Source organism: Anser cygnoides, chromosome 1 (genome assembly GCF_040182565.1).
Source record: "Anser cygnoides isolate HZ-2024a breed goose chromosome 1, Taihu_goose_T2T_genome, whole genome shotgun sequence".
Taxonomy (NCBI): Eukaryota; Metazoa; Chordata; class Aves; order Anseriformes; family Anatidae; genus Anser; species Anser cygnoides.
Window position 1 is genome coordinate 179,988,636 of NC_089873.1, and position 16,645 is coordinate 180,005,280.

A 16,645-nucleotide genomic window follows, 5' to 3' on the forward strand; every position below is an offset into this window, starting at 1 on the left:
TAGTATTAATCTATTATCTTAGAAATCCTATTATGGAAATAAAAACAAAGCTTCCACTAGCACCCTTTGTGTCTGCTCATTTCTACATTGGGTAGAGAAATCATTAATAAAAGAAACAGCAACAGAACAATCTTTGTTTCTTGAACACAGATTACTTAGGGACTAAATTCTCAGATTGCATCCATCAGTCTACCTCTGTTAGCAGTTGTAACTTCTGCCTATGCAGAAGCAACTCTGTAGGTTCAAGACTATACATTTACAGATGTGGAAGACTTTAACAATGTGTAAACCAAACATAAATCCTTAGGATGATCTCATTCTTTAGGAAAGACAGAACTGACCATACCTTTGGGGGAAATAAACACTAGGAAGTTTACAGTTTCCTTAAAGCCTAGTATGAAAGCTACATAAATCAGCAAAAATTGTAGAAGGAATCAAGATGAAAGAACAACTGAAATCCAAAATCCAATTTCTAACTTTTTTTCTGTGGTTACTTATCCATGGCTACCTCTTTTCTTCTGCTTTGTTCTTATTCAGAACTAATATTTTAACAAAACATTTCATGAAATTTACAGTGTATTGTAAAAGCTAAATACCCAGCCCAAGACTAATTCCATTAGTTTGATGATATAAGTGAATGCAAAACTCCAGTATGTACTTTGGACATTACAGTCAGCCAATGTATATAAGAATGATTTTGCTAGGGTTAGTACAGGTAAGTATTCCTATCAGAATCATAAGCTATGCAATTGGATGTCATTATTTCTGTTCTTCAGAAACCTAACTAAACAGGGTAAAAATGGCTAAAAATAATTTGCCTCCTTGGACTTTTTTTCTTAAATTTCCATTTTGTAATGATTTAAAGTAAACGTAAAGACATTGAAGACAATAATAAACGTATATCACATCCGAAGTATTTCTGAACTATATGTCACGCAGATTTTCCTAAGTGTAAAATACGTCTGGCACTCAAAACATCAGACTGTAGAATTTCACTCCCACATGAAACGTCTGAAAACTCTATTTCACATTTACTAATTAATATTACCATCTTAGTATTAACTAGGCTCTAACAAAGACATGAATACAAAACCTTATAATTTCATCACGTTTGGCACCCAAGACGAAAATAGTTCTGACACACAGAAGCACAACTGTGGGAATGCAGAAGTGGGTGAGAAAAACTGTCTGACATATCGTTACGCTGCTCAACTGAACTGATTTATTTTCTCCTGATTTTAAAAGAAAAATATGAAAAACTCACTAATGTCTTTCCTAAGAACATATTTTTATCTTGCAACCCCTCCTCACTAACTCTCTATAAAAAACAGGAAGAAAAGATCTAGTACCAAACCCCAGCAACTCGTGACAGTACCATTCAATTCACAGCAGCACTTCTGAGACTTCTTTTGACTTTTGTTGTTGTTGTTGTTTATTGGCTCACATCACTGCCTTTTATTTACTTTTTGTTACTGGTGCATTATATAGCCCAAAGGCAGATTTTTCAGAGGTCCATAGATTTACTCAATACATACTGGTTTTTGACAGTTACTATTTCTTTGACAGCAATACCTTCTTTCCAGGGAAGAACTATGAGATATGCCAGGAGAAATTTCCATCGACCACAAAAAATGAGGGTACAGCAGATGTGAGGGAAGTGACAATCCTGCTAGACTTTACCCCAGCCTTACAAAACAATGCAAGCTAGAGAGGGTCACTCTTACTGCGATATACTTATTTTTTGTTATTGGAGTGATCATGCCTCAAGGAATTATCAACTTCCATTCATAATTTGAACAGAGGCCAAACAGATGGCTGTGACTAGGGGTGACAGTGTATACCTATATATACTTTTATTAAATTTCAAATGAAAATAATTCTTTTTTTTTTTTTTTTTAATCTTCACAAGACTGAACCAAAACTACCGCCCACCCAGGTTGCACACATACAATTTCTTAACGCTAACCTGGCCTGTAGCTCAAATACAACAATTAGAATATAGGAGACTCCCTTTATTCTGTCTCCGTCAACTTCCAAGATTTATCCAAATTCTTTTAAATAATAATTGAAAAATTATTCCAAAGAGAGGAGAGGATCTGTGAACTCATACCTATTTTATTATTTAGAATTAAATTCTCCTCTACACAAATCCCATGAGTTCAGCATTTCTTACTGTATTCACTGGAGACAGAAACATTGTCCCATCCTCTTTTCAAGTGGAAACACAGAGTTGTTTAGAAGACCTGAATAGCTTTATCAATGGGCCCTGTCATAGGACAGGATAGGAGACAGAGATGTTAGAAAGTAAATTTCCAAGCATTCTGGATGTTATGTGGTGAGAAGGAGAAGTTGAAACTAGTTAAAAGGAAAAATTAAGGAACAGTGGAGAACAATGTTCCTCTTTCCCTGAGATTTGTTCTAGTTTATCTTTAGGACTACCTGGCTGAAAGATCATTCTTGAGAGAAATGAAATCAAAGCATGAAATTCTTCATTAAGAATGCTAGTGGTGTCCATACAACAAATTGGCAAATATTCATTGTATGTGTTGACACTTGCCCCCCCCGCCCCCGAACACTGAAGCGTAAATACTAAAATAGGGTTTGATCCATTCTATAACCTACGCTTTGCTGCCCAACTTAAGGAAAATGTATTGCACTTCTTTATTTTAAAATGTAAGTTCCCAGTAAAAAGGCTTCTGCCCACATATGGGTCATGTCATTAGAACCTCAGCTAACATTACCAACTGTACTCACTGGAATCACTCAGTTTTGACAAGTGCTGAAGAAGCCTGCCCTGGCTTTTTTATGCACTTACTGAGGCCAAAAGAGTAAGAGAATATCTCTGAAAGGTAACCTTGTGTTTTTAGGGCTGGTGCTCATTGTAAAAAATTTAGATAAACAAGATTGAGCATTGGCCTACCTCTTATTCTCCAAGAGAAACTTTACAGGGTTCAGTTGAAATGAAGAATCAGAGAACCAGAATACATGTTCTAATAAATGATGCTCTTTGTGTCTGTGAGATGTATATATCCATCTAATTATCTTCATATATAGATATAGATATCTATCTTCTCAATTACATTTTAAACAGACACGAATACATCCAGCTGATGTGACCTAATGTTACGAGTATTCAAAAAATAATTAGGCCAAGAGCCATCTGAAGTTAATTGCTTAGCTAATCTACTCACGGATTACCATGATGAAGAGCAAGCAATCTCAATGACTCTGACATGTACAAATCCATTTCTTTTGCCAACATACCACACAGAATATCATTGCATGACATGACACCTCAGTTCAGGAAATTCTGAAATCCCTGAAAAGCCAACCAGCTTTCTCTTTGCTTTATTAAGATGATATTGTAAAGCCTTTTTACCTTTCTCTGTGTGTATGGATAATTACATCCCTATTTTTTTTCTGCTAGACCATTATAACCACTCAGCAGGACACATATTTGTTTAAAATCAAAAGAATTATTTGGAGTATAAAAGTACTTATTACTCAGTATAACTGTGGGTGGCAGAACAAAGGCCAAAGGGAATTACATGTTTAATTCAGGTTATATACTTAAATCAAGTTACAAAATCCATCTTTTAAAACAAGACGCAACATTTGCACATAATGTGGTATAACAACATAAAGTCACTCACCCTAATTGCAAAATCCACAAAAGAAGAAACATGACACCCTACAGCTCCCTTTATTGTGTATAAGAATACCTTTCACAGAGTATACTAGCTAGAAAAGCTAGAGAATGTTACTTCAGCTATAGAAGAAAATGAAACAACCTGGTTTTGTAACCTAAGTTATTTCTCCATAGCAGTCACACAGCAGGATATTCAAGCTGAATTCAATTCCTACAAAAAGATAAATGAAGTAATTCTCTTAACACCTGTAATCTGACAATAGCAGAGCTAGTCAGAAAGCTTACGAAAAGCTAACATTTGAAAAAAAAAGACCAATAGCTTGCATGAACTTTTTTGTAAGCTTGGCATTGCAACACTGAAGTGATGCAAAATGTATTAAGGCAAAAAACCATCAACAACAAAAGAAGTAAAAAACAAAACACCCCTCCCCCCCAAAAAAAAACAAAACACAAAGACACCTATTAAATGCTAGCCAGCACATTCAATGCTTCACAGCATAAATCTTTGCAACAACATGCATTGTTATTATGTGTTTCCAAACCTGAGCTGCATAAAAAATAAAGGATGCACTGTAAGGTTACTTTGTCCAACATGAAAAGAAAATGATCTACACATACAGATTCAGGACTCAAGTCATAAGTAATGATTACCCAGCCTTTTTTTTTTGCGTCTGTCACCATATAAATACACACACATGTGTCTTCACTGTGCTCAATGGATTCTTCTGACAAACCACTGCAGCTTAAGAGCACTTGCTTCAACAAAAGTTGTCTACAGAGATAGCTTCTTGTGGTTGTTCACTTTAAAAACAAAAAAAAAAAGAAAGAAAAAAAAAGACCTGCACAGTTATATCAACATTTAAATTTCTTACATAGTCCTATACTCTTCCAAGAGAAGAGGACCAAATGTAATTCTGGGAACAAGTGCACCGTAGCTCTACAGTATTAGGTGCTCATCTATGTCTTGGGTGAACTAAGTTATTACTTCTTGAAACAGCTTCTTTTTTTTTTTTTAATTTGAATTTAAAAAAAATGAAGTCAATAAAGCTGAAAGGGTAGTTTTAAATGATCTCAATAGGGGAAACAAGTAATTAGATTTTATACTGATTACGTGTGCTGAAAAAGAGGGAAAGAAAATTAACATCAAAAGATTAATGCACAGTTTGTAGTAAGTATTGCTTGTAGGGACACTATAAGCTCATTTTCCTAACCCAAACCTCTCCATTAATTTGATTGTTAAAGATCACAGCAAAATTACATTTATTTTGAAAAGGATAACATATGTAAACTCAGTTAATTTTTGGAAGAAAAGATCATCAGATTACTGTAATTTATTAGAGAACTAAAAAAGGCACAACACAAAATGTAGTAGATGTTTAAAATGAACCCTGTACCACACTTTCAAATCATCAGTCACTAAAGCACACAGTAACTTTGATGGGTAAGTTCTTTGAAATGAAACATAACATTGGGAAAACCAGAATAAGGTAGTGAGGTATCTTCTAAAATAATAGCAAGATTATCAGATATCAAATAGAGTTCTTATAGCAGTCAGTATTCTAATGACAGTAGTAAGACATCAAATTTAAAACAAAGGCAAACCGCTTTAGCCTAGGTATACATTAATGTCTAGAAAAGTGGAAAACAAGTTACCTGAATTTGTAAGAAAGGATATCACACAGAGAACTAAGACTTAATAGGGCTAATTTAAGGGCACAAACCCTGAAGCAAGCACAACATTTTCAAACAGATTTAATTCAAAGCTAAAGAAGAAGAAAACTTCATATAGCCTCTAGTTTCATAAAAAGGTATCAAACCATACTTAAAAGCAGCTTCAGCTTTTTTGACATTACAAAGAACAGCTCCCATGCACCAAAAATCACTCCCTCTTTTTGTCACATGACTTTGTAAAGATTCCTATTTTCTTTCTGGGCAATAAACTGCTTCACATTTCACAAGAATATATATATATATATATTTGATATGCAGAAAGAGAAAGCTTGAACAAGAACTACTTGTTTCGTGTCTTTTGCATGTCTTCTGAGGCTCTGAGTAGCAGGAAATCCATTCATAACCCATCAATAAATTATTGATGTAGATTACGCTGCAGCCTGCTCATGAAAAGCTTCTATTTCTGTAAGCGACCACAATGTTCTTACCCAACTAAATGACTGCTCATCTACATATTGAAGACATCAGCGTTGAGGTTGACCAGTTTTACTTACTATGACTTCAGTGGCCATCTCTGAAGTATATCGGGGGGGCATCTAGTTTTCCCCCTAGTTGACAGTAACCAAGTTCCCATAGCAATAGAAAGGGCTGATGGTTTTCATTTTCTTAAAGTTTTAAGTTTCTTAGGGGAACACTAAGAAACTCTGCAGAGATGGAGATGGTGAGCTGCAGTTTTTGCATTTCCTATGGCTGATCAATGGCCGAGATAGCATGAAGCCAGCAAACATCTCAGAAAAATTTCTGCTAGTTATTTACACTTATATCAAAACAATAAATAAATGTTCTAGAAGTTATCAAACAATCTCATTACAAAACATGTTCTTATTTTTCTTGTTCTGAAAACAATGAAGTCTGAAGCTGCTTCTTAATTACCTCAGTTCTAACTACTTTTTGATACTGGCACATTTGGGTGTCAGCTAAGGACAACGCAAATGGACTCGCCACATGGAACAACCACTGCTGGCTTAACTAATTTTTTTTTTTGGAAACAAAAGAGTGAATACTGCAGTTATATAATACCACACTACACAAAAATAGTAACTGCAAGGAAGAGAAATCATTATCATTGCAATTTTAAAAAGTAGCTTGACAGTAGGATTGAACTCCAAACAGATGCATAACTTTAAATGACAGATAAAGGATATTGTACTCCAGCAAAACCATTCTTTATGTACAATTCATTAGTAATTTGATGGTAAGAGAAGTAAAACTCATCTTTTTTTCTTTTTTCTTTGATCACATGAAAGGAGCCAACGGTCACAAGTCCACAGTACTTTCTTCTGATGCTTTTACACAGGAGAGCTAGGAGCTTACATATTAATATTTTCAGTGCTAAGAAGGTTTTTATAGTCTTGACAGGGCACATGTTCTTGCCTGAGTCTACTCTAAAGATTTATTTCATTTTTCTTCTGTTAAATATTCTTGCTTCAAGAAACTTTGTAATTTAAAGCAAGATATTATCAATTTTCATGAAAAGCTTTTTCTTGATTCAGTGAAATTTGTTTTACAGATCCATAGTATTTACCAAGTTTGGCTTCAGAGTTTTGTGAAAAACCACCAGTGATTTCTTTCCACATTGCTCACATGAGACACGGCAAATGTAGTAATAGTACAGTTCATAAAATTATGAGGTTTTCCAGAGTTCACGCATTTAGGAATAAAGCAAGTACTTCATTCTCTGTTACATTTTATTAGAAACTTTGATGTCCTCCAAATAAGTCATCCAGTATGTGTCAAATTTCTATACAGATGTTTTCTTGGCCTGCAACTGCACAGGCCTCGTAGATTTTCACCTTCTAGCAGCATCATGAATGTGCACTCAAGGTGAAAGTGGTAAAACCTTAAAGTTTAATATTAGGCAAGATAACTCTCTGATATGTTTTATGACATGCAGCCAGTTCCCTGGGTACAACCAGCCCTGAGGGGTGAACAAAACTTGAGGATTACTCTGCCAGAACTTATTCTTTTAGGAAATGGACTAACTGGGAAATCCCAACATGCTAAAGCTCTTCGTTCAGCATGGAAAGGAAGCAAGATGCTTTCTAAGTGCAACCCTAGACAGAAGCCATGCAGAGCCTAACCCAAATTGCCAGTTTCAAAAACATTCCTATAAACCTAGCTGTATGCAATAAGAGAGATCTGGTATATAGCACATTTTTCCAGTGCTTATTCTTTTCTATGTCCTGATCAACTCCTAATATTAAGAAGTACGTAAGTGAAGGCAGCCAACTCTTTGAATAATTTATAAGCAAACATTTTTCTTAAATTTTTTCCTTATTAAATTTAATCACAGCTTCCTTTCAGTAAAGGTTTTCAGTTTCATGGTCCCAAAATGGTTTATAAAACTTAACAAAGTTAAGCAAAGTCTTGTGGCATTTTTTTCCCCCAAATTGGTTGGAAACAGAAGTGCTGAGTTCCAACTCCTGTTCTTAGCACTGCTATCAGAGTGGTTCCAAAGCATGTTTATCAATATGGCAATAGGCGCTATATATATAAATTGCACCCAAGAAAATAAAACCTCTCAATGAGGTAAGCAAGGTTAAGAAGAAGGATTTATAACCTCGATAAGCAATCTAATTCTTGAGGTCAAGCTGACCTTTCCATGTGAATCAGTGATAAAAGAAGTAAATACAGATGTCAGAAAAGATGTTTGAAGAAAAGCACTCTCTTTTCTGTCCTTCTCCTCTCATCATCTTTAAATACAAGACATAAATTTTGAGATTTTAAAATTATTCCTTCTATCAGCTCATTGTTTCTAAGAAAAATATTCCCTGATTAAATCTTTTTGAATATACATGCTGTTTAGATCACCAGAACTCCTTATACTATTTCATCAAAGTAACCCCCCCATGGAAGATGAAGTGCACACAATAGATTATTTTTCAATAAAATGTGTCTATGCTATAAGCTACTGACTGTATTTCCCCCCAAAAAACATCTAAAAGCTTAGTGTTCAATTTTTTGAGGGGTAAACTTTCTCTAATTCTGTTTTGTAATCCACAAGTGTGTACTGACAATATTTAGGGATATCAGGATTATCTTGTTTAAAGGTCCTATAACGTCTACACAGGTACTATACAGACTGAGTTCTTCACAAGGTATTTCAAAATGCCATGCAGGAAATACAAACTTCTGTTTTTCTATATTCAGGAATTATTTTTGTAGAATCACATAGGACTGCTCATCATTTGCTACCTATCCCTATAACACTGTAACCAGAAACAGAACTTGACAGAAATTTGTCTTGACTAGACAAAAAAAAAAAGGCACTTTTTTTTTCCTGGCAATGTATCAAGTAGCGTATTGTAACTAACATATTCTGTGGTTCCATCATCACCCCAAAATGCATATTTATACAACACTCCCTGCCCAGAGCTATCTGAATTTATATTAACATACACTGTTCTGCTTAACCACACCCCACAGCAGAACAATTTTTCAAAAGGCACATACACTGAGCGAAGAGGAAGACTGTAGCATTTTGTGAAATAAATGAGATTTACAAAAAATTATAACATGTTTTATCCAGAAGGAGCAGGTGGCTGCTTCAAGCAGAGAAGATGACAGGAAAGTTAATGCAAAGCTGAAAAGTAACAGGTCAGAAGAGCACTATTTAGGAAAGAAGTGATGGAAGTTTAGGAGAAGAAGTATCTAACAAAACAGCAGAAGGAAAGTGATGAGATAGAGCTATCCAAGTATCGGGAACATGAGGACAAGACATTTGAAGACAAAAAGCTGGGGAGAAAGTGAGAGAGAAGGTGTTAAAAGGACTGTGCTGTTAAAGGGCAAAATACCAAAGACGTACGTTTTTATTAGCACTATTTAAAAAAACAGTGATTATAGAAAGAGACAGGGTGATGAAGCTAGGAAGTTCAAGGGGGGGAGGTAAAGATTAGGAATGAAGCTGAGAAAGGATGCAGTTCAACTGAAGATAATTCTTCTATACCGATTCAGTCTTTGTTTCAATTTACTGATCCACACACAGTCCATGTCATAAATAGCAGACAGATAAATCAGTATTAAAAGCACTCCGCACCATTACCTGTTGTTTATTTCAGCTTTTGAATTGTTTTCAATTGGTTCAATTGGTATTGAAGTCCTTTTGTTAGCTTGCATATGAAAAAAATTATAATTTTCTAATCTCAACGTGTTTATGGATATTAGAGAAATAAATATGCTAAGCAGCAATGCCAAAGGAAGGAAACAAAGAACTTTTATTATTTAGAGTATCTCTTATCTAATCAATGATATATTCAAACAAGTGCCTTTGAAAATTTTCCCCTCACACATGCTTTGGGAAATCTCCCCAGAAATGACAGCATAATATTACTCTCTTCTTGAGCATGGTTTGACATCAGTAAGCTCTGTTTTGCTTCCTATTATGTTAAGTAAAGTGATTCCACTAGCTTTTTGTAACCCCTCCTCAACCTGTCAGCAGGTTTAATGCCTCTGTCTATGAAAAAGACACATTTCTGTGGTCTATTTGTGTGCTGCCTAACATAATAGGGAATTTGTTCAAACAATAAGACCAAATTAAACTTCATAAACATGAGTTTTAAAACATGGAAAATCAGACTAGAAACACAAAGATGGAAATGTAACACAGTCTTACCTATGCAGCTGTAAATACTCTCTGGGCCTGTTTAAAAGGTGAAGGAATCTGTCAACAATCTTGTTTTTCCCAACACCCTGTAAAAAATAAATATAGTATGAAGACATAATTACACATTTAAGAGTGATAAAAGTTGATTTAAGAGTTATTAAAGTTATAAAAAAGAGTTATTAAGTTATAAAGATACATTCAACAGCTACAAAAGAAGAAAAAGGTAACTTTCCAAAACTGTTCAAAGATTCTCCAGACTTCTTTATAGGCAAATACAATCTCTGTTCACATCAAAGAACTCTGAATACAATTTAATTTTATATTATATATGTATGTATTTACAAAACCCTTATCTGTCTTACTAGGAGAAATCAGAAATAGGACTGTGTCTCTAGATTTATCACTCATGCTTGTGCATCCCTTTAATTACCTCTGTTTGTTTACAACCCTTTCATTTCACAAAGGTATCGCAAGGCTCTGAATGCTAGGAAGTTGGCTTGCAAGTTGAAAAGATACTTTTGATGGTCATAGGAAACATCCTGTAGCTGTCATATTGAGTTAGACATTACCTTGGTAATTTCTGTCAATCCTATTCCACTGGGAGTTAGTAGAAAAGGCTATCAGATTCAGAACTGGGTTGGAGATGAACTGATCTCTGACACTCCCACTGCAGTATGTCTGCATTAGCAAGCTGTGCAGAACAGCGATGGCGAGTTTCTGGAGTGAACCAGATGTTGCTAATACCCCACCGTGTCCTGTACAACTGTTTCAGGAGCTGGTACTTCAGCCCATGCCTCGCCTGGTTACAAGGATGGAATTAACAGATGGAAGGCATTAGGTGTGCCGCTGGGGAACATGTTCTAGTTCAGTCTCATCCTAAGGGAATCCAGGTCATACGTCCCTTGACGTGTACTAAACTGCAGTAAGGAGTTTCGCCTCAAAAATTCTTTATCCCTCCTGCAAGAAAGTGCAGATTGCCAAGGGAAAAAAGGAAAAAGATAGATGAGTAGAAAGAAAAGTTCGATTGTAACCCAGCCAAAAGCAGATTGAGAAGATACCATCCCTCTACTGAGATTCACGCTCTGACTGCATGAATGCATCATTAGTCCATACCAGTGTAAAGCAAAGCAGATAAATATAACCCACAGACAGATTAAAGAGATTAGATTAAACCAACTTGAGACCAGCTAATCTGTTTCACTTGGCATTGAAACAGAATAGGAGCATTCATAACTGCAAGTTATGACATTTATGACTAAGTTCTAGCTGAAAGATGGTAATTGACAGCTGCAGAATTGCAAACTGTTTAAGCTTCTCAGAAGGGGACCACAGTCTCTCATATGACTACATTCATGAGAATGGAGAATCACACACATATGTGTGGAAGTTGAAATCACGGAAGGAAAGTTCTCACCATAAGAGCAGAGGAAAAAAAAATACAGCGGAGATGACAAAAATAGAACTACCTAGATCCTACTGTAGACTCAACTTGAACACGGAAAAGCTAACTCAGGTTAGCGTTCTGCCACACGCCTTCTCACGACCCTTCCTCCGTCTGGTCCTTCAGAAGAACCTACAGCTTTATACACAGTTGTGATAAGAAGCTACAACACACTTAATATCTATCATCTGATGGTTCTGAAAACTGTCACTGGAAACACAGTTCTCCACTGCTTTGAGACAGAGGATGATATTGTGACAACAATTTTTTCTAGAAACTCAGAAGATACCCATTTGGGGGAAAACGTGAAACTCCAGGAACTAGAGCAGAAGCACTGAAAGAAACCCTGGTCAGAAACAGGGTAAGAATTCCCTAGCAGTGCACATGGACAATTTTATTCCCAAGTGTTTGCTGCTACTTGCAGTCTGATACTTAAAATCACAAATGGGTGAAAAACTGGGAATACTTCGAATGTCACTCACAAATATCCATGCTGAAAGCAGCTTCCTTTTCTTTTCCTAGGAGAGCTAAAAAAAACCTGGGCAGATGCCCACATGGAGTTTTCTGTACGAATCCCTAGTGGCCTGCACATTCTTTTCCCTTCAGAGGGAAACTCTAGCCAGCTACAGCAAGTACTAAGCTGAAGAAATATCTCAATCAACGTAAAACAGAGTTAATATCAAACAAATGGTTACTGCACGTTTATGGTAGATTCTTAAAATAATGTTTGTAAAGAGCATTTTCCCAGCTACAAAATAACACATATTTTTTCCCCTCTCTCTCTCCTTTTACAACAGATAAAGGACTGAATGGCTGTTTTTGTGTATTTCTGTCCAGGCTGTTATCACCAACAGTAGTGGCAAGAACGCACCTTGGCTTTGAAAAGATGCTCGAAAGACGCCAGCATGGTGGAAGACCACCATGGAGGAAGGCAGACAACACTATTACCCAAGTAACACAGTGAAGCTGATGGGAGTTGTGCCATCACCACACCTCACCCTTTTCTTGTGTTTGTACATCTCTCCAGATTCCCTGCACACCTGCTTTTATTTCATTTTAAGGCTAACTTGATTTCAGAATGTGGTACATTTTTAAAACGTGCATGCAGTATCCAAAGGCCAAAAGGCATTCCCACCAGATTTTAGCTATTATAAACACATTAACATTGCCCAACTTCTAGACTGAACTGCTTCAGAGAGTACATTATGTGCCTTCATAGAGGTTGTGGTACACCACAGAAAATTCTTGGTTGGCAACAGTAGCTGGAGTAAAGTTCAAGTCAAAGCCCTTTGATTCTGTTCCTCCACATTCTTACTTCATGACAAGTTCCCACTTCTCTTTGTCTCTGTTACTGCATTGAGAAGGCATGATATATTAGAAAGTAAGGAGGAGAGACCACAGCCATTTAGGGGGGTCTTTTATACCACTAAAAAACTGCAAAAAAGAGCTCAGACAAGTTCCTTCCTTAAGTAACACTTATTAACGTAAGGCCAAGAAAATTTTATTCTGAACTCACTGGATCCCCATGGCATAAAGAATATGTCTGGTAGCCTTCTTCAGATGAACACGAAACGTGGAAAATGCTAACCTATTTCAGAAAAAAAAACCCAACTTCTGAAATAAGTTACAGGCATCCCAGAAATAAGAAACCACCATAATGGCAACAAAATCGTCCTCGTCTCTTTTCAATCTACACCCAGTGCCAAGGATCAAGCTGTATCTTACAGCCACCCACATAGCTTGTAGTCCGCTATTTAAACAGAAAGAATAGGAACTACACATGTCCTGTGAGCACACTAAAATGCTCAGCTGAACTCAGCCTGGATTCAGAATGTCATCTCACATCGTCTGCGATTCCTGCAGCCTAACGTGACGCTCAGAGAACAAACCAGTTTGCCATTAACACTTTGTGAGTTATTTATAGATGCACGATTGCGGTTACTTCATTTATCAGGAATACAAGCATATGCTAATTAGAGGGAAAATAACATCTGTGTTGGTGTTTCAACCGAAGTGAATAAAAATATTTCAGAAAGCAAGTATCAGACAATTTTTACTCTGTCAGACATACGAGACAACTGAAATAGGAAAATGGGAAGTAAATATCTGCACTAATGAATAACAAGAAGGACACTATGTAATTAGAAGGCAAAATAATCCCTTAGTTAAAAATTCTCTTAACTGACATTGTAAACACTTGTTACCAAGGATAAAATGACTTAATCTTCTAGCAGTAATTGCCATTTCAAGCATAAACAAGGTTTTTACAGGTCCCTGGAGGTGTTTTGCAATTCAGGATACAGCTATTACAGTAGTGGGACAAATTTCTCCCCCGCACAATCCAACTTAACTCTGTAAAATAATGGTCCCAGAGAACTGGGCCCAAGCTTTTGAAATTAACAGTTTGCCTCTTAGAAAAAAAAGTCTAAAAAAATGCTGCCTCGTTTTCTTTTAAATGATTTTCAGGTCATAGTGAAGCAGTTAAAGAGGTTAGCATGTTGTGCTCTTCGGTGCTGTCCTTCAGCTGAGGCACGGCAATCGCACCTTTTCCATTTCAGCACAGAGTCATCTCGCGTAGCTTAAGTCACCTTCAGCAGAGCACCTGTTTCATTACTGAAGAAGGAAACAAGTTTTTAAAACTGGTGGGAAAATCAGTTTGTCACATTTTTATTTTGGCCTTAAGAGAATGTTTGTAATTAATTTTAAAATTGTATTAAGAGGGGTAAAGGACAATCTTGACTTCTTATTAAAGTTTAATATACAATATACAGAATCCTCATGTCAAAGTTCTCAGTTTTTGACTTCATAAAAAGAGTTATATTGATAGCATCATTAAGACAGAAACTTATGTTTTCTTCATTTTCCTAAGCGAAGAAAATGAGGACATTTTTGCTAATGAATGGTTTCTAACATTGAGTCTGGCACTGAACCATCTTCCATGCCCGTAACTTGCCTGTATGTGCCAACGAAACATTTGCAATAGTGTATGCGTTTTGATAGTGGCTGCTATTTTTACACCCAAGGATGTAAAATCAGAACTACAAGCCTGATTTAAAAATAAAAAATGGTATCACCAGAACAACAAGTAGCACCCTATACAACTCTCTGAAATGCTCCTGGTATTATTAAGCTTATCAGTTCCTGCTTGGAACAAATACAAATAAAGCAGTAGTGATCTAAGTATTGCCCTAGCTATCATCTATATACTGGTCACAACAGTGCACTGCACATGGGTGTTCTGTTGTTTAGGCTCTCATTATTTTATTATTAATTTATCATCTGAGGCAAGCAAAAAAAATAAAATTAAAAAAAATAAAATTTCACAAGAATAGCAAATAAACTTAATTTTCAAGAAGTCATAAATTGATTGTTTTGGATATATCCCTGACTACAAGTCTAGACAAGCTTGTAGATATCCTGCTTTTTTTCTGAATTTAAGCACAATATTTGGCACAGTGCACTGCTAGGCAAAATGTCATCTTTACATTTCCAGTGAGGCAGGACAGCTTGAAGTTCAGTGCAGAGAAAGATACAAAAAAAATAATAATTTATGGGAAGACAACTCCCAAAGAAAACCAATTAATTGTTCATTTTTCTGTTCTGATCCTTCAATACAGCTCGCAAAGGAAGAAAGCAATAATATAAGCAGACATTTAATGAGCATGCTTATTCTCAGATGTGCAAATGTGGTTACTACTGTAGCAAATGAGACAAATATTTTCCAATTTTTCCACAACTGCAACACAGAATTCCTTAGGCAAAAAAATACCATAATAGTTTGCCCAATTTAGCTCATTTAGAGCTCAATTTCTTTATGCTCATAATGATAATAATAAAAAAAAGTTGGTTTAGGTTAGTACATCCTTGCCTTGCAGAGGAAGCTGTCCATTTTTACAAGTAGAAGCAGGAAAACAAAGTCCTTTACACTATTTCTGGAGGAGTTGAGATGCTAAGCATTTGGTATTTCTAGCTTTGCTGGTGACAGATATTAGTACACTCTCACTCTATATTTAATTCAATTTCACAAAGACATAAGAAGAATATTATGCTAGAAAAAAAGATCTATTCTAGCACATTCTTTTAGATATGTTTAAAAAAGATTCAATTGTTTGTCTTACTAAATTCTTCAAGGACAAAATAAATTCCTAGTGGTAGTCCATGAGTTCAGTGAAATTGATCTCTCATTTAAAGAAAGGCTAAAGAAAGGATGCAATTACATGTTGATTTATCTCCCTGATAGAAGAATAAGCGCCAAAAGGCCATTACATTTCTAAATTCTTTTAACATATTTGTGACAGTCTACTTGCTGTAGGCTCACTTTAACATTTTTACTAAGCACTGCCTGAGATTTTGTCACGGTCTTCTTTCTAATTATATACAGCAATATTTAGCACCTTCATAGAATCCTTCGTTCTTATTCTACTTCGTATTCTTTTCTCACTTCCCCTTACATATACATTGTCTAATTAGACTTGTGAAGTGCTTTCCTTAAACAGGAGAGAAAAGAGGGAAGCAACTTTGAACAACAGTAAAAACACAAAGTCAAAATCCAAATTTCCACACCATCAAATGAAGAAGCACAAGATTTAAATGCTCTCTGTATTCAGCAGTAATTTAATTGGTAACTTACAGCATATCTGATTATTCTTATTATCAACTTGGTGTTTCTTGTTGAAAAGTGGACATAACCAATATGAAAGCTAGAATAATAGACGTTGGAGTGCCATGTCTTATGTCTTAATAATAGTTATTCAGGAGAGGAAAAAAAAGCTCTTCCTTATTATTGTTCGAGGAGAGACTAGCCAGCATCGAATACTTAAAAATAGTAAAGGTTGCTGATGAAGAAAGCTACAAACCAAAAGCAACTGGCAACTGTGGAAAGAGAAGAGCAAGCAGATGATGACATATAGGGAATGGTCCTGATGAACACTGAGGCTGTCCCAGTGCATATTTCATTTCCTCTGTCCATTCTTCAGAAGACTGACAGAGGAAGTTCTTCAGTTTCATACAATATGTACAGTAATGTTTACTTTTCCTTGCTTCGCTTTACACTTTGAAAATGGTACAAGGTCTACAACACACAATGTAAGTGCACAAGACAAAGCACTCTGTGCCAAAGCTTGCAGGGTACAGTCAAAAAGAGGGGCATAAACTGCTTTAGACACACCTAAGAATATTGCCTGCACATGGGCTGTGAGGCATTGGCACAGGCTGCCCAGGG

At 35.9% G+C, this 16,645-nt stretch overlaps 1 protein-coding gene across 3 annotated transcripts in view; it reads right to left on the minus strand.

The window, feature by feature from the left end:
- The window catches only part of VWA8 (von Willebrand factor A domain containing 8), a 197,553-nt gene that overhangs the window by 100,399 nt on the left and 80,509 nt on the right, over positions 1-16,645 (minus strand). For all 3 annotated transcript variants that reach the window (XM_048047696.2, XM_066988216.1, XM_066988225.1), the window contains exon 21: positions 9,993-10,069. In XM_048047696.2, the coding sequence (XP_047903653.2) occupies positions 9,993-10,069 (77 nt within the window). The remainder of the gene's footprint in view (positions 1-9,992; positions 10,070-16,645) is intronic.